The sequence below is a fragment of the Triturus cristatus genome, chromosome 3_1 (assembly GCF_964204655.1).
Source record: "Triturus cristatus chromosome 3_1, aTriCri1.1, whole genome shotgun sequence".
NCBI classification, from domain to species: Eukaryota; Metazoa; Chordata; class Amphibia; order Caudata; family Salamandridae; genus Triturus; species Triturus cristatus.
The window spans coordinates 866,794,243-866,816,958 of record NC_140583.1 but is presented as its reverse complement, the minus strand read 5'-3'; the positions used below and the strand labels follow the sequence as shown (position 1 = coordinate 866,816,958).

The window sequence follows — 22,716 nt, the reverse complement described above, 5'->3', positions numbered from 1 at the left end:
CCTCGATGCTAGACATCACAAAAATACCTTTGCATCATGGTGCAGAGGTGTGTGTGTGTTTGTGTGTAGCTCTAGGCAGTCTTATAGTGTGCCAGCGCTAGGGGGAGAGAAGGACTGTGCCATATATCTGTAGACATGGCACTGTCTTGCTCTCCCCACCCACTCAACACAGCACAGCACAGCACATTTGGTTGCTGTGCTGTGCTGTGTTTTAGTAAATCTTACCCATAGTATTTTTAGCTGTCCATCAAGGCAATCTCACAAAACAGGCTCTATAGCGTTTCATAAAATGATGTGTCTCTTCCAAGCACGTACTCCGAGCCATGGAGTCATTACAGTAATTGTTCACGTCACTGTTGGAGTTAAAACTAATGTTTAACAATGTGTATTCATCTGTTGGCACATCCTGCAGTAGAAAAGCAATTTAAGAAAAGTATGATCTTGAAATTAATCATGCAAATTACATCACTGATGCTTTATTGAATGCTCAGTAATTAGAAGATGGTTAAACCAGCTGAATTCATGTCTTCATTCAGCTGCTCTGTCAATGCAGCAAGATATACCTTAGACAGTTTTATTATCACAATGTTATGGTAAACCTGATCTTATCTGCTGTAAAGGAATTAATTTGGGTGATTAATGACATGAAACTAAAAGAGCGAAGAGTGTGCCTTCTCATATTGCCATCATTCATCTTTCAGGACACCCTCGCTTTTTTAACCAGCTCTCCAGCGGACTGGACATTATAGGCCTGGCTGGTGAATGGTTGACTTCCACGGCCAACACAAACATGTAAGTAGGGCCTCTATGTATATTTCCTAAGGATTAATGCTACGTTTTCCTTGCATCCTCGAATAAACTGAAATGCATAAGTGATACGCATGTGATCCTGTAGAAAGGGGAAAATATTTCAGGTGCATGCAGTTGTCCTAAACAATAGATGGTCTACTGCAGTGGAGGTTTTCCTCTGGTGCAGCATTGTCTCCTCATTACGTGTTCCACAGGTGAGAATGGGAAATAACTTGGTTGTGTCACACATCCAGGGGCATTTTTAGAAATGATTTTTAGGGGGGCAAACATTCAGTAGCGGCTGCTGCAAAACTCAAATGGGGGGGGAGGAGGAAGGACAGGGGATTGGGGAAATAATTATATCTTTTTTAAAACGTACTTGTTCCGATGCTGCCGGCCACCTCGGTGCTCTTCTTCTCTCCTGATGGTGTCCCAGCACAGGCTCCCCACCCAATTCCGGCGCTGCTCTCAATAGCATGAGTGCTATGGCAACAAGTGATTGACGGAATGCTGAGTAAATCAAACATTCATCCCCAGTCAAGAGATCTGGGTTAAATCCATTGTTCCTTTCCTCACTACACCACCCCAGTTTGGACCCAGCCATATGCAAATCAGTCTTGACCCTGCTCCTCATGGGAACAGTCCAGCCCAAACTGCCAAGCCGGGTCCTCACTGGAACGGGAAAAGATTTCTGGACCTGTTTTGGGGTTTTACCCCTCATTAGCCAGGCTAGCTTGAATCCAGTGGCACAGCAAACAAGGGACCCACATCTGGGCATACCCATCCCCCTTCAGGCGAAAAGTGCTAGAGCAACAAATAACGGATGGAATGCTGAGCAAATCAAACATTCACCCCCTGTCAAGAGATCTGGGTAAAATCTATTGTTCTTTTGCTCACTACTCCACCCCAGTTTGGACCCAACCATATGCAAATCATTATTGACCCTGTCCTCATGCGAACAGTCCAGCCCGAACTGCCAAGCTGGATCCTCACTGGACCAGAAACAAGCATCCTGGGATTATTCGTCAAATTTTGCAGAAAGTTTGATCTTGGTGCAGAAAGAGTGTTTTTTGTAATTTGGTGTAAATCCATTAAGTTGTTTTGGAGTTATTAAAGAAAAAGATTTATGTGTATCTAGGGAGGCGAGGGTCTGCGTATCCAACTCATGGTGAGATCTGATTGGCTACCACCACTTCAACCAGCCGAGTTCCAAGAAAAATGAAAAAAAAAGCCAGAAGCGGTCAGGGTTGGAATACCCTGACTCCCGAGGCCTGGGGACAAATTCATTTTTGAAAATAATCTTGCTGCAAATAAAAATAAAAAGTGCTGTCTTCTGCGCTTGTTTTATTTAGCCTCCCCTCCCCCCCACCCCCCCCCCCCACCCCGGGTGGGCGTGGTCCCAGGGATTTTTTTTATTTTTATTATGAGGGAGGTTGGGCGCACAAGACCACCCAATCGGCCCAGGGATCCCATCCCCCACATGGCCCCCTCCCCTTTATTAAAATAGGTGGCCCCAGGGGATGGGGTCCCCAGGGGCTGATAACGGCTTGGGGAGGCGAGCCCCACTCTCCTTCTCAATATCGAGTCCTGGGGCCGGGCCCTATGAGCAATCCCCCCACTGCACACAGTCAAAGGCCATGCGCAGCATGGGGTTGGCTGTATGGGGGTGTTGGCTGCGAGGATCTGGCCGCAGACCAGGTCCTGCAGCCAACCCCCCGGTTGCATTCACATATGGTAATTTAATATTTCTTTACATTTAAAAAAGCCTCAAAATTCACTGAAAATACAAAGGCTAAAGTAACATTATAGTTTGGTGTGATAAAAGTATCTGTTTTTTTATAACTTTAGAAATTCACAGGAAAAAACAAAGGTTAGAGCAACATTTTAGTTTGGTGAATTTTTGAGTGTCAACATTAATGTTTTGAACTAAAAGAAACACAGAAATTCACCAGTTATAGTTAGTAGCTATAACTTGCACCCTCATCAGGCACTACTTATGACCTCTCAAATGATGGGATCACGTAGGACATGTTCTATGACATCATTTATGACATCATCCAATAAGTGTGGTAGTTTGTTTTACAGTTTACATTGTTGTAGGTAACTACCCTATTACTTTTCCATGTAATTTTGTACAGCCTGTGTCCAGCTCATGGGTGTAAGTGCTCCTAATGCACCATAGCTGTATAAAGGTATTGAGCACAGTATAAATGTTTCGATTCAAGAGTAACTCTGTGTGCAAGTGACAGTTGACTTGTATTCATTATGCTCCACACCACATTTTGGTTCTGCAGAAAAAAGTTCCAACAGGAAAAAGATTCTACCTAGTAGATACTAACTTTGTAAGTAGCCTTGAGTTATTAGAAAGAATCGTGATAGCATGATACTTTATACTTAACATAGAAGAGTGTGTACCCCAGGTACTAACCTATGTATGTGTGTGCTTGTTTTCATTCAGAAGATGGGCTATCTGTAAAATGTTCACCACGGTATGAAGGGTGTGAGTAGTATGATTTTTAGCACCTTCAGATTTTGGCTATTTGTAGCAAATAGTGTCTTTTCTGACAACTGTTGCATACAACGTTATTGTTGTCACTAACACATTCACCTACCTATAACAATACTTTAACCTTTAGTTTTTTCAGTGAATTTCGAAGTGTTTTTTCAGTGAAAAAAGAATATATATATACATATATATGAATCTGTATCTGTATATATATATATATATATATATATATATATATATATATATATATATATATATATATACACACACTCCGTCTAGGGATCTCCGCTCTGGCTCCAAATCTCTTCTAGTGGCTCCTCGGGTCAAGAAGTCAAGGACTGGTGGGAAAGCTTTCACGCATCTTGCTCCCCTCTACTGGAATCAGCTTCCCACCTCGCTGAGGCAACACCTGGACCACCGTCAGTTAAGAAAGTCTCTGAAAACTGCTCAGTTTTAGAATCGCGGCTGCGCCAGCCTTCTCCGGTACGTTCGCAAGCGTAGAGATACCCCTTCGGGGGTGATTCAGGCGCTATACAAACCCATAAATAAATAGGATCAAGAAGTTAAAAAGACAGCCAGACTGGTGAAAACTGCCATAGATATACATATATGTGTAAAAGGCATGGACTACATTCTGCATGATAGTTGAAGTCATGTCCTAATGTATATTGATTTTCAATAAATAGTTATAAAGTGTAAAAGCCATAATGACCTCATATAAATGTGTGCAAATATATAATATCATAGCCACTGCTGTTAGAACGTATGCAGAGTTGTTGTAGAAACATGGGCAATAAATAGACATATATATCTTGCCAATAGACCCAAACTTCTGCCCGTAGTGAGCTTATTCATTGCCACTGGACAAAATCATGATTATTAAAACATCCACCCAATATACTATGTTACACCTAGTTCTATATTGGTCTGTAAAAAATTAATTTTCCAAGAAGCTATCCCCACCTTCTTGTTCCCCCGCCATCTTGCTCTTGTAGTTGGTAATTGTGGCCCAGCATAATGATATCATAGTAAAACACCCCCTCTAATTCACATACAATAAATTGCTGTTTTTAACAATCAATACCCATAAGAAACAAGCATTGGCATAGCCAATAGGTCTCGCCGTTGGGACCTTATGAGTGTTTAGCCATGCAACAGTTGATGTTGTTGCACCAAGGATATTGTGCTGAATAACTAAACACTTATAAGGTCCCAAAGGCGAGACCTATTGGCTATGCCAATGCTTGTTTATTAATAATGCTATGCACAGCCTTTGTGTTGTAGTTTCCTTTTACCTACAGAATGTATACTCGATATGGCATTTTCATGAAAAAAACAAAGTGAATAAGCACTTAAGTTTCTGCAATGTACATGCCCGAAGGTCGAGGGGAGGTCTTTTGGGTAATTTCAACATCTCACAGGTTCAACTCCTAGCGGGGATAACTGGGCTATCGTGGAAAGCAATCGAGAAAGAAACAAAAAATATTTTAAGCAAAGGTCAGCATACATTTTAATGTTAAAGATTAGTCTGTGTAAGACAGACATCTCTCAGATATCCATTAATCAGCCACTCCACTGCGAGAACTCGACCTCCGAAATTCCTTGCTAAAGGACCGGAAGTGGAGGAGAGGTGGGGCCTTATGGTGCAATGATTATCGTGAACAGTGTCTCTTCCACTGCAAATGAGAGTGAAGCACATCAGCTTTTTGCACGAGGCACATTATTGTTCTTCAATACTTATTCCAGAAATCCTTTAACGTAACATTTACATTTATTCATATGCATTACGCGACGAGACCAGCAAATGACGCAATTGACTCATGTACATATGTTTTACCTACAGAAAGTAGAGGCCTCCTGTTAAACAAGGAATTTAAGGAATGCAGCGTCCCGCGAGTGGTGCGCGCGAGAGCGAGCACCAGACCATATGTTTTGAATTATCGCGCCCGTGTCTGGGCACGATAATTCAAAACATATGGCGCCGTGCAGGTAACCGCAAGCAATAGGCCACACACGCATGAGCGTGTGTGTGGTGAGCTTTTTGAAGCCCTTACAATAAATCTCGCAGAGCAGCGCATGCGTGCTGCTCTGCGAGACCTAAAAAGTGCTTTGTGCTAAAAGTGCATAAAGAAATTAGAGAAATTATGCATCATCATAGGTTATGTACAATAGTTATCTCTATCATGTCTGGTTCATCTCATAATATATACAAATATCCATATCCGCTTTGGAAAACCTTGACCTATAAACCTCTTTGTGGCTTCATTCTGGCATTGAATTAAGTCACTTTCCTAACTACAGATCATACGTAATCTTAGCATTTCTCCATATGTAATACTATCCTTCAATTGTCTGAGGTGAAAGCTGGAGGCATAAAGTATTGAGTTCCCGGCTGTAATTTTGCGATGTACTTTGGACTCAATTTTGTTGTTATTAATAAAGACCTACACATCCCAAAAATCTATTGTTTGTGCTTTGATATGTGCAGTGAATTCCAAATTAATTGTATTCACGTTGATTTTTTCCCACAAATTTTTCAGCACTAAGCACCGGCCCTTTCCAAATAATAAATACACAGTCTATATAGCGCAGCCAGCACACCACATGTTCCTCCCAATCGGTATGATAGTCCACCATAAGTACCTGCTCCTGCTACCAGCCCATGTGTAAACACATGTAGCTGGGGGAGAAACAAGCACCCATTGAAACCCCCTCAGTTGTTGGAAGACTTCATTGCCAAAAAGAAAAAATATATATTGTTTAAACACCAGGTAATCATGGCCTATATCATCCTACTATGATTGTACACTCTTAAGGGCCTACTCCTGAGGTAATGCTCCACTGCTCTCAGTCCATCGTGATGCCTGATGCTAGTGTCTAAAGAGGTAATGTCCAATGTCATCAATAGGTATTCTCTGGACCAGGGTATGTCGTATTTTCTCCTCAGAAAGTCACCAGTATCTTTGATAAATGATGGTAAACTCGATACATATTCCTGTAAAAAATAATCAACATACTGGGATGCTCTCTCAAATAAACCATTAATAGCCAAAATGATAGGTCTGCCGGGTATTGGAATAGTGCCTTTATGGACTTTGGGGAGGAAGTATAAAACCGGCATTACAGGATGGTTGTAGCGAAGGAACAAATACTCTTCCTTAGTTAACAATCCTTCATGTTTCCACCTGGTTAATTCTTCATGAAAATCATTGTTTGCCTTCCTTACATGTTGTATATTGATCCTCGTATAACATGTCATGTCATCAAGATGTTTGTACGCTTCCATTAGATATTGTGTTCTTTGCCAAAGCAATATGTTGCCTCCTTTGTCCGAATTTCTAATTATTACCTGATTATTGCTTTGTAGCTTGCGTATTAAACTGTAATATTTTTGTCATGGTTACTGCACTTTTTTACTGATTGTTTCGTTTTATGATTGAGTTTCTTGATTTCCTCTGTTACTCGATCATTAAAAATATCGACAGCAACCCGTGGCATCATTGGCATGAACGTTGATTCAGGTTTAAATGGGATTTTAATTGAACCACACGCTTTAAGGTCTTGTTCTTGCATAATCTGTTGAGTTGATGTTAACATGCCAGAGTTGAGCCCTTCATTTTGCAGTTCGTGTAAATCACGCATGAGTTAGATATCCAATATTTGTAAGTTATTCAAACTGGCGTCATGTGCTGGAGCTTCTATTGTCGATTCGACAGGATACTGTCTCTGTCTGGGATATGTGGTAAGCTTACAGTCACTGAGGTTTGATATTAGAAGGCATCACTCTTCGCACAGGTGCTTACCGTGCTTACCGTGTGGCCAGTCGCACCCAGGATAAGGGAGATTAGAACTAGCATTCTTTCACAGTATGGAGTGTAATTTGAGCCATAAGAAAGTCCAAATGTGACCAAGGGCTAAGGTGAAGGAATTGAATGGAAACAGCTCAGTAGGCCAGAAAGAAAACTGTCATCATAAAATCTAAGTTATATGATTTCTATAGTTTGCCTACAGAATCCGTAATCCTCTTGTATGAAACCCATAGAGGCCTTTAGGAACTGCTTACAAATCAATAGGAAAAAAACATGGCTGAAGCACAGGAGTAAATCCCAGTATCAGGAGCTCCACAGCCTTTAGTCATGTCTGGAGTATTCAAAGCACCAAACAGGCTAGAGAGAGAGAAGAGAGAACATGTCTCTCTTCTCTACACTAATATAAACCCAAGAACAAGCTTGCTACCAACTCAACAGTATTAATGAAAGTCTCTTCCTCCATATATACAGGGTGTATAAGAGGGTGAGACGCCTTGATGAAGTATGACATCCCCTCAAAGCCTGATAACGTGGCTACTTAAAGGGATTGCCATTACCTTTGAGTCGAGTCCCCTGTACAAGGAGCAAACATTGGATCCAGCTTTCTCTACACAATCTCCTTGGGAAACACAGCTATTATGAGACTCATCATCCTTGGATGAGGAAATAAGGGAAGGAGAAGATAACCCTCAGCGGTTAGATTCCACAGGAGGCCATAGCATTTGTTTGAGACTACCTGAGAGAAGAAATAGGTAAAAGGGTTTCAGTAACACACAAATAACTGCAATTGGAAGATACCTTTGGTACCAATTACAAGTGAAACAAAGGTCTTTCTCCCACCACTCACACATTATTTATGGGTCATTCTCCGGGGTCAAAAGGCTAGACTAAAGATCTTAACATCTCTGGTCCAGAAAATGTATTTACGCTGATTCATTTGTTGTGTTACTGGGAAGGGACTTCTCTGTGAGTACCACACAATTTTGCCAGGCAGCTCTGGGGTTGATCCTCCTACTTTAGTCAAGAAGCCAAATATCCGCAGCTAGAATTTTCACACGGCAAGTTTCACTGGCTCCGAGGTCATGGGTCACATGTGGTGACATACTTGCCCATTCATCACGCCAACCTCTACTAAATAGCTATAGAAGTTGTTTCTGGCCCCTCCACTAAGTGGTGTGAAAACCAGATGTTGCTAATGGGAGAAATACTGTGGACTAGGAGTAACAAAGACACTGAAGGTAACTTCATCCTTCTGAGACTGATACATCTGGGTCTAAATTCCTCAAAAGGGGTAGCTCGAAAAGGCTAAGCCAGTCGCTCTGCAGTAGCCGTTAACAACTAAAAAGGACTTCACTTATTCTGCAGGCAAAATCTGGCTTCAGCTGTGTCAACGAGATACATTGTTTGGGAAAGTGCTTTGAATTTGTCTGAAATTGCCCGGAATAAAGAGATTAACCCATAATGGCAAAAATGTTTTACATAGAAATATATCATGTTTTCCTTCTACACAGGACATCTTATAGCAGTGCAAAGTGGATATTGCCTCTGGTAGGTGATTCAGTACCAGTGTTACTTTGATTCCATTGCCTTTTGGCTTTCAATCAGCTCAAGCATTCAAAGTTTTCCAAGCTTAACAGGCTATCAGAAATTAAAAATCCATCTGGCCTAAAAGAAAGGTTTTGAAAGCAAGCTTTTTCCATTACCAAAAAGTCTTCTAAATTGTGGGTTTGAGCCCCACGTCTTTACCTGCAGACAAGCAAAGGAAGCTTTGTTGATTTCTGGACCGAAGAGTGTCCTGATTCTTCAACCACTGGATACTAGGATCTCCTTACCAGACCCGTGGTAATCCTGAGCCAGCTGATGACATATGTTACTGACCCAATCTGGAATACAAGATGTCGGGAATTTCACAAATAGGAAGCAATTTACCCGGAACCTTCAGTTGCAGGAAGCAGATGATATCTTTGGATACATTACGAGGCAAAAACCTCAGGGTATCCATGTGGAAACACTATTCCTACATGTTATTCTCCAAAATTCTATAATCTGGAGTTATTGATGCTCTAAATATTGTTAACTATGTGGAACATTGGGGAGGACTATGGATAGAAAAACACCCGATTTATAAGGGGCCGCTAGTTAGGAATTCTTCAAATTCCATTGGATGTTTTGCCTTTTTGCATTTGTACAGTTTACCCTGAAACCACCGCTTTTGAAACTACTGCCAGAATTTGTGATGTATCAATTCCATGTTTTGTTTCTGTTGTGTTTGGGTGAGTGCAGATGTAATGAAATTGAACCACATTCCAGCATTTTTCTTTTTCCATTACAGCACCTTTCACTCAGAGCAAGTGATATTAAAATATTAAACAGAGAGTGCGCTTATGTTTTTTAAAGTGGCCATGTTTCAAAATCCATGAAACTCTATTATTGCTTTTGACAGAAAAATTTAAATCAAAGTCAATATTAAGCGCAGTTTGTTGTTATGGTTCCTCGGCACCCATAGTCTTTCGAAAACCCTCCAGGCTATTTCAAATTGTATATTGATTTGTCTATGCTCTAACAAACAAAATATGCTAGGAGTCAACTATTTATCAAATCAAAGACATAGTTTCATTTGTTAAATATCTTCATAAACAGTATAAATCTATCTATCTATCTATCTATCTATCTATCTATCTATCTATCTATCTATCTATCTATCTATCTATCTATCTATCTATCTATCTATCTATCTATCTATCTATCTATCTATCTATCTCTATCTATCTATCTATCTATCTATCTATCTATCTATACTTTAAACGTATGAGATTTAGTAAAACAGACTAAGCTAAATGAAAGCTTAAATATACTACTGCAGGTTAGTGCAGACTTGACAACTGGAACATGAAGTATCTTTTCAGTTACTTCATTTATTGACAATAGCTCATTGATTTAGACTAGCCATTTACTGTGCTGAACGTCGGCTGAAAGGGCTGTGCAGCCAATGAAAGGGCCAGGCGGCCATATCATTGTGGGCTGAGTTTATTTTGCGTGCAAGGTGTCTAAAGTTCAAACATATAACTCAGAGATCTCTGTGTTAAAGCTAATTAACGTTAGACAGAACAAGCTGGGCTGAGGTACAGCGCCATCTACAAGTGCCTCAGGAGCAATATGTATCCAGAACTACAACTCTTGTTTCCCAAATCTAAATATCTCAAAGGAGACCAGTCCTCTCTGGTTTCTCTGCATCCCAGCATAGGCTGTGTACTCCCTCGCAGCAGGAAATTCGGGGGACAAAACAATTGACTTTCTATTTGATGGGCAAAAAAATGAACTTTATAAAGGTCAATAGATAGATGAGGATATCTTTTTTGTCTCTCCTACTGGGCTCTTTCCTGCATCCAAGATTCCAAGGGTAAACTTTGAGCTTTTTTAGAGGTACAGAAGCTCTTTCATTTGAGAAAGACTTGTCTCAGAAATAGACCTAAGCACGGATTTTTGCATTAAACTTTTACCTGCAAGAAAGAGAACAGCTGAGTTCTGCTGACTGGGGGTGAATGTTTTGATTTGTTCTGCATTCCGTCCATCATGAGTGTGTCTTTTGCTTTCTCGCCCTAAGTGCGCCAGGTATGCCCAGACGTGGGTCCTGGGCTCACTGTGCCACTGGAATCAAGCTATCATGGCTGAAGAGGGGTGAAACCCCGAAACCGGTCCTAGGATGCTTGTTTCCGGTCCAGGGAGGACCTGGCTTGGTAGTTCGGGCTGGACTGTTCCCATGATGCACAGGGTCAAGACTGATTTGCATATAGCCAGGTCTAAACTGGGGTGGCATAGTGAGCAAAAGAATGATGGATTTATCCCAGATCTCTTGACTGGGGGTGAATGTTTTGATTTGTTCTGCATTCCGTCCATCAATTGTGTGTCTTTTGCTTTCTGCCCTAAGTGCGCCCGGTATGCCCAGACATGGGTCCTGGGCTCACTGTGCCAATGGAATCAAGCTATCCTGGCTGAAGAGTGGAGAAACCCCGAAACCGGTCCTAGGATGCTTGTTTCCGGTCCAGGGAGGACCTGGCTTGGCAGTTCGGGCTGAACTGTTCCCATGAGGCACAGGGTAAAGACTGATTTGCATATAGCCAGGTCTAAACTGGGGTGACTGGGGGTGAATGTTTTGATTTGTTCTGCATTCCGTCCATCAATTGTGTGTCTTTTGCTTTCTCACCCTAAGTGCGCCAGGTATGGCCAGACGTGGGTCCTGGGCTCACTGTGCCACTGGAATCAAGCTATCATGGCTGAAGAGGGGTGAAACCCCGAAACCGGTCCTAGGATGCTTGTTTCCGGTCCAGGGAGGACCTGGCTTGGTAGTTCGGGCTGGACTGTTCCCATGATGCACAGGGTCAAGACTGATTTGCATATAGCCAGGTCTAAACTGGGGTGGCATAGTGAGCAAAAGAATGATGGATTTATCTCAGATCTCTTGACTGGGGGTGAATGTTTTGATTTGTTCTTGTCAGGAATCCCCTCCCGCACATGGATTCCCTCCCACGATGCCACTTCCGTGAACCTGGTGCGCATGGAGAAGAGCGGACTACAACTCCCAGAATGCCCTCCGGCAACAATTGCAATATGCCACTCAAGAGTTCTGGTTACATAACACCAAGGGAAACGCCTAGTTTTCATGTTATGCAACTCAAGAGTTCTGGTTACATAACACCAAGGGTAACGCCTAGTTTTCATGTTATGCAACTCAAGAGTCATGGTTATACAACGCCGAGAGTACTACTTAAGGAGAAGATCACTGGGACTCGGCGTCGGATATTCTGATCTTTGCCGGAGTACCTGGTTGAGGTACACGGACCCGTTGGTGAGTTGAGCGGCGGAAGGAACATTCTAAGGAGCGGAGGAGAGGTGCTGGTGTGTGCTTCCTGCCCGTGTCCTGTCCCGTTCTGAGAGCCGTATTCAACGTCATTGGGCACAAGTCCCGTTGGTAGAGCCGAAGCTCCCAACGGCCTGACAATTTGGAGAAAACGAGGTTGGTGCGAGCCGAAGCTCCCAACCCTCGTTCCTTGGGTAAACACACGCTTAGAGCTAAGACGCTATCTAGGAGGTGTTTCCGCGTCTTAGCCATCGACACTCGTAGGAGAACTGGGATAGGTAGAGCGGCTGCTCCCATCCATTCTCTGCGCCACCTTGGGTATCATCACTTAAACCCGGATACAAGAGACGCACACTAGGAGGTGTTCCCAGCGTCTTTGTGTTGTGGCAGTACTCTGGGGGATACTGGTAGAGCGGCTGTTCCCAGGTGGTAGAGAGCCCGGCCGGGTGACTCCCACGTGCCCCCCGTAGATTCCACAACCTTGGAACTACCCTTCACAGCGGTCGAGTGGCATTGTCGGCCACTGCTTAGCACTGTGCCCTCCGTTGGAGCATACCGGGTCCGGTGTGCATGCGGAGGACGGTTAGACGAGCTGTGAATGGGTATCGTACTTTAACTGGTGATTCCAGTACCGGTATTATTTGTTGTCTGTAGTTGTTTATCTGTTTATTAAATCATCCTTAAACCTCCATTTCTCTGGTCCGTCGTCTGTTTGTCCCAACCCCGAGAAAGCCAGGACGTTACATAATATCCGACCTCTTCCATCACTATCTCCTGGTTGGGCGAACGACATGGCCACGATTGAGGATGTGTTGGCCGTCTTAGCCGCGATGCAAATCGAGCTCACCGCTTCCAGACAGGAAACAGCAGACGTTAAGGCTAGAATGGACGCTCTGCAGAACGATCCGCTACAGGCGGGTGCCTCTCACACGGCCACGGCTCCTGCGGTTGTGGTAGAGATGCCCGTAGTCATTCCTTTGGCGACACCAGAGAGGTACAGCGGAGACCCCAACACAGTGCAGGTATTCCTCACTCAAGTAGCACTGCATCTGTCCTGCAAACCAAAGGCCTTTCCTACCAGCCAAGCCAGAGTGGCCTTTCTGATCTCGTATCTTGCTGGGAACGCGGCGCAATGGGCAGTCCCACTGGTGAGCAGGGACGACCCTATCCTATGTGATTGGGGAGCCTTCCGCGAGGAATTCTTGAAGGTGTTTGATCAAAGGGCGGACTCGTATACTGCCGATCGAGAGATGTTGGAGCTGAGGCAAGGCAACAATGATCTGGTGCAGTACCTTAATGCTTTTCGAAGGTTAGTGGCCGAAACCAAGTGGCCCAGAGCCAAACAAACTGCGCTGTTTCACCAGGGCTTGAGCGAAGAGCTCAAAGATGTGGTAGCACAAATCGACCCCCAACCCAAGACATGTGAAGGCTTGATCAACCTGGTGCTACGGCTGGACCATAGATTGAACGAAAGAAAGGGTGATCACAAGAGGAAATGGAAAGCGCTGCCATCGTATGTTTCGATGGGTGGCCCTGAGACCAACTCCTCCACCAGGATGGAACCCATGGACATAGGAGCTATAAGGGCGAGCCTTACAGCCACTGAAAAAGAATCACGCCGCAAGCAAGGCCTTTGCCTTTACTGCGGGAAAAAGGGGCACTATGTACGCGAGTGTCCAGCCAAGCCAAAAACCTCACGATACCGAGCGAACAAAACGGTGACAGCAGTGGTGGACCCCCCGGCGGAAAACTGAGGGACTCCGGGTCTAGGGAAGGGGCATCTTGGAGTCACACCCACATCCCTTCCATGTTGAGCCCGAATCAAAAAGGGCGAAGACATTTGTTTATTACCTTACACGTAGGAGTGCTGGACCAGTGGATACCTGTGGTAGCCATGATTGATTCAGGAGCCACGGGCATGTTCATGGACTACAATGAAGCACGGAGACTGGGTCTCACTCTCCTTCCCAAACAGATACCAGAGAAGGTGTATGCAGTGGATGGGAGAAGTTTGGTGACCGGACCTATCGGACAGCACACAGGAGAAATACCGGTGAGGTTCGGAAAACTGCATAACGAACGTATCGATTTTAGCATAATCAGAGCCCCGCAGTACGGGGTCATATTGGGTCTACCCTGGCTCCAAAAACATAACCCAACGGTGGATTGGCCTACGCATCACATTGAGATGACTTCCCCGTTTTGTGAACAATGGTGCGGCATGCGGCAGGACCCCCACGAAAGTGAGGTAGGCGAAGGTCACACGGTCGCCACAGCAGCAGAAAAGGACGTAAAGCTGCCCAGAGTGTATCACAGTTTCGGGGACGTCTTCGATGAAATCCGAGCGGAGGTGCTCCCTCCACATAGACGGTTCGTCTGCCAAATCGACCTGGTTCCGGGGGCTAGCGTTCCCAGCGGCAGACTGTATGCGCTCACAGAACCCGAAAACGTACATCTACGGGGATATTTGGATAAGTTACTAGGGCTGGGGTTCATCAGGCCGTTGAAATCCCCTGCCGCATCGCCTCTCTTTTTCATTCCGAAAGCGAATGGCGAATTGAGGGCCTGCGTGGACTTTAGGGCCTTGAACGCGATAACCATAAAAAACCGGTACCCCCTGCCTCTCATAAGCGTTCTCCTGGAACAGGTAAAAAAGGCCCAAATATACACAAAGCTTGATCTCAAGGGGGCATACCATCTTGTGCGCATGAGGGACGGCGACGAATGGAAAACCGCCTTTAAGACCAGGTTCGGGCTCTTTGAGTACCTCGTCATGCCGTTCGGACTATGCAATGCCCCTGCCGCCTTCCAATACTTCCTCAATGAGGTGTTCCGGGAGGTACTGGATATCTACGTGGTCGTTTACATAGACGACATACTCATCTACTCCAACTCAGAGGAAGAACACGTACAGCACGTATCCGCGGTTCTCAAAAAACTGAGGGACAACATGCTATACTGCAAACTCAGCAAATGTGACTTCCACGTCACAACAGTGGAATTCCTTGGGGTGATGCTGAGCCCCAACGGACAGGAGATGGCGGAACGCAAGATCAGAGCGGTGGTGGAGTGGCCGGTGCCCCGAGGAGTAAAGGAAGTCCAGAGCTTCATAGGCTTCGCCAACTTTTATAGGCGTTTTATTGAGGGGTTTTCTGGCTTGGTTGCCCCGATCACGCAACTACTAAGGAAGTCTCAGGAGTTCGTGTGGGGACCGGAAGCACAAAAAGCATTTGTGGCCCTCAAGAAGGCCTTCAGCTCCGCCCCGGTGCTAGCTCACTCGAATCCGGAATTACCCTATGTGGTAGAAGCGGACGCCTCTGATGTGGCGCTGGGTGCCATTCTATCTCAGAGGAATGAGGTGTCGGGTTTGCTCCATCCTGTGGCGTACATGTCTCGTAAATTGAACGACGCGGAACGCAATTACCATATTGCGGAGAAGGAACTACTCGCAATAAAGGACGCATTTGCTGAGTGGAGGCATTTGTTAATGGGGGCCAGACACGTGGTTACAGTGTATACGGACCACAGAAACCTCCAGTTTCTAACGGCGGCGCGGCATTTGTCTCCCCGTCAAATGAGGTGGATGATCTTTTTCTCCGGTTTCAATTTCCACATCACATACCGACCCGGTACAGAGAACAGGAAAGCGGACGCGCTTTCGAGGCAATCGAATGGCAGGGATCCGCAGCCGGTGGCCGAACATTCCATCGTCCCTCCAGGAGTTGTGATTGGGGTGATTCAACCACAGACGTTCCTCAGGGGGGTCCAGAAGGGGACCCATACCTTCATGTGGCGGAGGTGGCTTCGCAGTCACAAGGAGTGGCTGATGAAGGACGGGATTCCGGTGAACGGACGATGTATGTTGTTACCCACGCCTAGGCTTCGAAAACAGGCCTTCACCTGGTGCCACGTGTCTCCCTGTGCCGGCCATCTGAGTGTCGAAAAGACGGTAGCGAGCCTAGGACGGCAGTTCTGGTGGCCTGCCATGAGAACAGACGTCCGGAATTGGTGTTCATCATGTACCGTTTGCGCATCCATGAAATCGGACCACAGAAGATCGCAAGGACTCCTCCAACCCCTTCCTACACCGACCAAACCCTGGGAAAACATATCCTTAGACTTCATTGTCGGGCTACCAAAGGATCAAGGAAAGACGGCCATACTGGTGGTGGTGGACTATCTCAAGAAGATGGGGCACTTCCTCGCTTGCAAACAGGTTCCTTCGGCAGGAGAGCTGGCGTAGTTGTTATTGAAGAATGTAGTGAGACTACATGGCCTACCCAACGTGATCGTGTCGGACAGGGGGTCTCAGTTCACGTCGCACTTCTGGAAAACTTGGTGTTCGGCGTTACACGTCAAGTCTGCCATGTCCACGAGTTATCACCCGCAGACGGACGGCCAGACGGAGCGCCTGAACCAGTCGCTCAAACAATATCTACGTTGTTTTGTAGAGCAAGGGAAGGATGAGTGGGTGGACCTACTTTGGATCGCGGAAATCGCGTACAACAACGCCACACATTGTTCCACCAAGGCCTCCCCTTTTTATAGTAACTACGGCCATCATCCCCGGTTCTTGCCGTTTCTGCACCCGGTCAGGGAAGACAGATTGCCGACAACAGCCAAGAGGGTGGCCCGCATCAAGGAGGCCTTGATGAGTTCTCGAGTTGCCCTGGAGGGGGCTAAGGCCACGTATAAAGCCTTTTCTGATAGGAGGAGAAGGCCTGGACCGGTCTACAAACCTGGAGATTACGTCTGGGTCTCTACACGGCACATGAGATTCAAGAAAAGTAGCGTGTTCCATCCCCGCTTCATGGGCCCATATAGGATCCTTCGATGCATCAGCCCGGTGAACGTGAAAGTGTGCCTGCCCCAGTCCCTGCGGATCCATCCCGTGTTCCACGTTTCCCTCTTGAAACCCGCGAACGCGGTGAGGCCTCGTACGCCGGTGTCGGTGACTGTGGATTCGGAGGTGGAGTACGAGGTGGCTGGTATCTTGGATTCCAAGTGGCGCAGGGGCAAACTATGGTATCTGGTGGCATGGAAGGGGTACGGACCCGAGGAGCAGTCATGGGAACCTGCGGCGGGGGTTCACGCTCCTCGTCTGGTATCGTCGTTCCATCGTCGATATCCTTCCTGTGCTGGTCCTGATGGGGGGCGCTGATGGGAGGGGGATGTACTGTCAGGAATCCCCTCCCGCACATGGATTCCCTCCCACGATGCCACTTCCGTGAACCTGGTGCGCATGGAGGAGAGCGGACTACAACTCCCAGAATGCCCTCCGGCAACAATTGCAATATGCCCCTCAAGAGTTCTGGTTACATAACACCAAGGGAAACGCCTAGTTTTCATGTTATGCAACTCAAGAGTTCTGGTTACATAACACCAAGGGTAACGCCTAGTTTTCATGTTATGCAACTCAAGAGTCATGGTTATACAACGCCGAGAGTACTACTTAAGGAGAAGATCACTGGGACTCGGCGTCGGATATTCTGATCTTTGCCGGAGTACCTGGTTGAGGTACACGGACCCGTTGGTGAGTTGAGCGGCGGAAGGAACATTCTAAGGAGCGGAGGAGAGGTGCTGGTGTGTGCTTCCTGCCCGTGTCCTGTCCCGTTCTGAGAGCCGTATTCAACGTCATTGGGCACAAGTCCCGTTGGTAGAGCCGAAGCTCCCAACGGCCTGACAATTTGGAGAAAACGAGGTTGGTGCGAGCCGAAGCTCCCAACCCTCGTTCCTTGGGTAAACACACGCTTAGAGCTAAGACGCTATCTAGGAGGTGTTTCCGCGTCTTAGCCATCGACACTCGTAGGAGAACTGGGATAGGTAGAGCGGCTGCTCCCATCCATTCTCTGCGCCACCTTGGGTATCATCACTTAAACCCGGATACAAGAGACGCACACTAGGAGGTGTTCCCAGCGTCTTTGTGTTGTGGCAGTACTCTGGGGGATACTGGTAGAGCGGCTGTTCCCAGGTGGTAGAGAGCCCGGCCGGGTGACTCCCACGTGCCCCCCGTAGATTCCACAACCTTGGAACTACCCTTCACAGCGGTCGAGTGGCATTGTCGGCCACTGCTTAGCACTGTGCCCTCCGTTGGAGCATACCGGGTCCGGTGTGCATGCGGAGGACGGTTAGACGAGCTGTGAATGGGTATCGTACTTTAACTGGTGATTCCAGTACCGGTATTATTTGTTGTCTGTAGTTGTTTATCTGTTTATTAAATCATCCTTAAACCTCCATTTCTCTGGTCCGTCGTCTGTTTGTCCCAACCCCGAGAAAGCCAGGACGTTACAGTTCTGCATTCCGTCCATCAATTGTGTGTCTTTTGCTTTCTCGCCCTAAGTGCGCCAGGTATGCCCAGACATGGGTCCTGGGCTCACTGTGCCAATGGAATCAAGCTATCCTGGCTGAAGAGGGGAGAAACCCCGAAACCGGTCCTAGGATGCTTGTTTCCGGTCCAGGGAGGACATGGCTTGGCAGTTCGGGCTGAACTGTTCCCATGAGGCACAGGGTAAAGACTGATTTGCATATAGCCAGGTCTAAACTGGGGTGACTGGGGGTGAATGTTTTGATTTGTTCTTCATTCCGTCCATCAATTGTGTGTCTTTTGATTTCTCACACTAAGTGTGCCAGGTATGCCCAGACGTGGGTCCTGGGCTCACTGTGCCACTGGAATCAAGCTATCCTGGCTAAAGAGGGGTGAAACCCTGAAACCGGTCCTAGGATGCTCGTTTCCAGTCCAGGGAGGACCTGGCTTGGCAGTTTGGACTGGACTGTTCCCAAGAGGCACAGGGTCAAGACTGATTTGCATATAGCCAGGTCTAAACTGGGGTGGCATGGTGAGCTAAAGAATGATGGATTTAAGCCAGATCTCTTGACTGGGGGTGAATGTTTTGATTTGTTCTGCATTCCGTCCATTAATTGTGTGTCTTTTGCTTTCTCGCCCTAAGTGCGCCAGGTATGCCCAGACGTGGGTCCTGGGCTCACTGTGCCACTGGAATCAAGCTATCCTGGCTGAAGAGGGGTGAAACCCCAAAACCGGTCCTAGGATGCTTCGTTCCGGTCCAGGGAGGACCTGGCTTGGCAGTTCGGGCTGGACTGTTCCCATGAGGCACAGGGTCAAAACCGATTTGCATATAGCCAGGTCTAAACTGGGGTGGCATGGTGAGCAAAAGAATGATGGATTTATCCCAGATCTCTTGACTGGGGGTGAATGTTTTGATTTGTTCTGCATTCCGTCCATCAATTGTGTGTCTTTTGCTTTCTCGCCCTAAATGAACTTTCATTTTTGACAAAAAAATAAATGCATTACAAATGATATATATTTCCTGGTGCTTTGATAACAGAATATATGTATTTATAATATATTGTAATATCGTAGTGGTCTATATTTGGGATTCAACACCAGTGTTGTAGCCTTTGACACAACACGGAATTAGTATAATTGAATTGATTTCATAGACTTAAGACAGACTCGGACCATTCTTTATATTCCCGCATTGTACCCAGGTCCGTTGTTGTCTATTGGGTCACCCCATTATTTATAATGGGCACCACACCACTCGGCAAGAGAGCCACTGTTATATATCACTGCTTGGAGCAGAAGTGTTGGATTTGGCAATTGTTTACAGAATTTACCTCAGTTCAGTGAATGCGACTGTGGTCTACATTGTTGAAGCAGATTGTTTGAGTTGTTTATCACTATTGCTGCTCCTGAGATACAGCTTAACCAGTAAGTAGTTTCATAGATTCTTGATGTATGGTGTCCCGCAATTCTATCCTTTAATTGCCAGCTGGGATGCAATGTCTACATACTGTAAGAGTAGGGATCAAAGCTCTTTCACGGTCATTAGCCGTAAAGGTTCTAGCCGCAGGTGTATCGTTTTAGTTCCTCCTTCTACTTCTGCTAATACCTCTCTAGCTGCCTAATAGTGATCATTTGGTTACGTTTCTAAGACCAAAACACCTGCCTTAGAAAGAAGGTTGAATGCTCTATCTTGCCCTGAATTTGAGGTGTTGGTTCAGGAGAATCTAGCAATTGTCCAACTTGTTCTCTCTAATACCAACTTTGAAGTCTTTTCAGTAATACTAAATGATTCTACACAATCTTAGTGGGCACTGAAGTGTGTGGATACCCCATGCTCTTTTCCATCAACATGACCTTGACTCTTGTCATCTAGTAGCAATGCGTAGCCAAGTAGATGCCTGCAGGCTACGTCGTTCTGCTTGTTAGAACAGACCTATGAATAATTTTTCCTTTTCAAATAGAGCAAATTAGGTTATGTTTCTATATTTTACCACTTGTCAAATGCCAAGAGACCACATGATGCACAATAAAAACATATTTAGCGTAGAACAACATGATATGGTCCGTCCTTCAAAGTGTTATTTCTCTAATGAGATCTCTATGGTTCTAGCAAGGAATATGCACAACCTGTTTAAGTCTATGGATAACATGTTAGTCAATGTTGTGAAATTTAGCCCACTGGCACATTTGCAGTAATTATCTGGAGTAAAGTATATGTCCAGTACCAGGCATGCACATGACCTTGAAAATAATGGCCTCTAAGATGAAATCAACAGACGATTTGATTGCAAGAGCTAAGAATAATTTTTGAACAGTTGTTCGTATTCATTGAATAAGGGGTAATTTAGCATTTAACGGTGCGACTGCCCTACCAAACGCAGGGTTCCCATGCTCTTTTTAGAGTCAAGGGGATCTGTGGGTGTAACCTTATGTAGCCTCAACTGTCTCCACCAGTAAAAACCCTTGATTTGGCGACCTCTCCGCCCCTGGCCCGCCAGGTCGCAGTGGCACAAACCCTATGTGATTTGTTTCCCTGGCCTATGACCACCCGGTAGAGAAATTCACTGGGAGTATACACGCAGGGAGAAAAGTCCCTGACAGCAAGGTCACTGATTTTGTTTTTTCTGAAAACAAATTTACCACTTTGGTATTAAAACAAAAATATCTGCAAAGGATCAGTGCCTTCAATAGAGCCACTGCAATGGCATTCCCCGACCAGGGGAGTGGATCCCATAGTGGGATGGTGATTAAAAGAAATTATGTTATGTTATTTGGATTTATATTGCACGTCTGCCCTAAACAGGGCTTCCCAGCATGCCAGCAATTGGGCAGAAGGCACCGCAAAGGGCATCATTGCCAGAACAGCCAGGTCTTGAGCTAGTTCCTAAAAGTGTTGTAGTTTACGTTCCAAATACTGGCTTGCAAATTGTTCCAAAAGCTGGGCCCTAGGAAACAAAAGGATCTACCTCCCTGCCTGACTAACTTAAAATGCAGAATCATTGCGACATTGAACTTGGCTGATCTCACGCATCTAGAGGGATGAAAGGGCAAAAGGAATGAGTTAAGAATGGGTGAACTGGCGTTTTACATGGCGCCGTAGGAGACACACATGGCCTTGAAATTAGTGCGTTTCTCCACAGGAAGACAATGTAGAGTGTGGAACTGCTTAGAAATGGAAAGATATCTAGGCACTTGACAAAGCAGGCTCACAGCCGCAATTGATTGCAGTCTAAACCTGAAATACTTTGAAATGGGCAGGTTACAGTAGGCTAAACGCAATGTTACAGAGGCTAAATGTGAGAATATGAGAGACCGAACAGGTTCAACCAAAAATGAATTATCGATCTAGATTTGCGAACTCTTTATAGCAGGTCTAGGGCTGAAGGGGGGACAGGAAGGGTAGTCCTAATATCTCCGGCCACCATTGGGGGCCTAAGTTAGAGGACCACCTACAAATATTTAAAACCTCAGTTTTGTCACCATTGAGTTTTAAACAGTGTATATTCATCCATTTGCCCACTGAAGCCACACAATTCCTAAACGAGGACCCCCCTTCTTCATTGTTAATCAAAGACAGAATCAGCTGTGTGTCGTCAGCATATGACACCAACAAAAGACCGAAAGTTTTGACAATGTCTGCAAGAGGCCAGACATAGAAGCAGCCACGGTCCGTGCAGGTAATAGCGGCGGTGGGGCCGCGTAAGGGGGGATTTCGAGGGACGATGCAGAGGGAAAATTAAATAAATAATTAGTTTTCCCTCAACATTGTCTCTCAAAATCCCCCCTTACCCAGCCCCACCGCCCCACTGCTGTTACCTTCATGGACCGCAGCAGCATAGAAGTTTAAGAGTGTGGGGCTAAGAGCCGAATCCTGAGGGATCCCAAACTTCAGCTGACATTTCCTGGAGGAAAACAGAGAAGATGTCACTTGAAACGAGCGCCCCTCCAAGAACGATGTGAGCCAAGAACGTGCCTTGCTGCCAACTCCACAATTATTCAATCTTTTTAGCAGAACTTTGTGGGATACAATGTCAAAAGCAGTGCATAGATCCAACAGGATCAAAGCATCTGAGCTACCCTTGACAAAGCTCTTCGGTAGCCTTAAGCAAGGCAGTCTTCGTGCTATGAGCCGTCTGAAAGCCAGTTTGAGAGGAATGCAATAGGTGGTATTCCTCCAGATAGTTCACCAGTTATCATTGATGAATTTCTCTAATACTTTAGTCAAAATAGGCAACGTGATCTCATTAAGGTTTTTTTAATAGAGTAATAACCATAGTATGTTTCCAACTGGGCAGAACCACTCCAGCAGAAATAGAGATTTAGCACTCTAAAAAAAAAAAAACTTATTTTGTATATCTGGTCATGTAGGGTCACAAGGAGAGCCAGTTTTAATGGTAGAGAAAAGAAATGATGTTGGAGAGTCTAGTCTATGAGCAAGGCCTGTTGACAA

The 22,716-nt window shown here is 45.6% G+C and overlaps 1 protein-coding gene across 3 annotated transcripts in view; it reads left to right on the top strand.

Moving 5' to 3' along the window:
- The window catches only part of GAD1 (glutamate decarboxylase 1), a 215,150-nt gene that overhangs the window by 72,909 nt on the left and 119,525 nt on the right, over positions 1–22,716 (top strand). For all 3 annotated transcript variants that reach the window (XM_085645326.1, XM_085645327.1, XM_085645325.1), the window contains one exon: positions 702–792. In XM_085645326.1, coding sequence (XP_085501452.1) covers positions 702–792 — 91 coding nt within the window. The remainder of the gene's footprint in view (positions 1–701; positions 793–22,716) is intronic.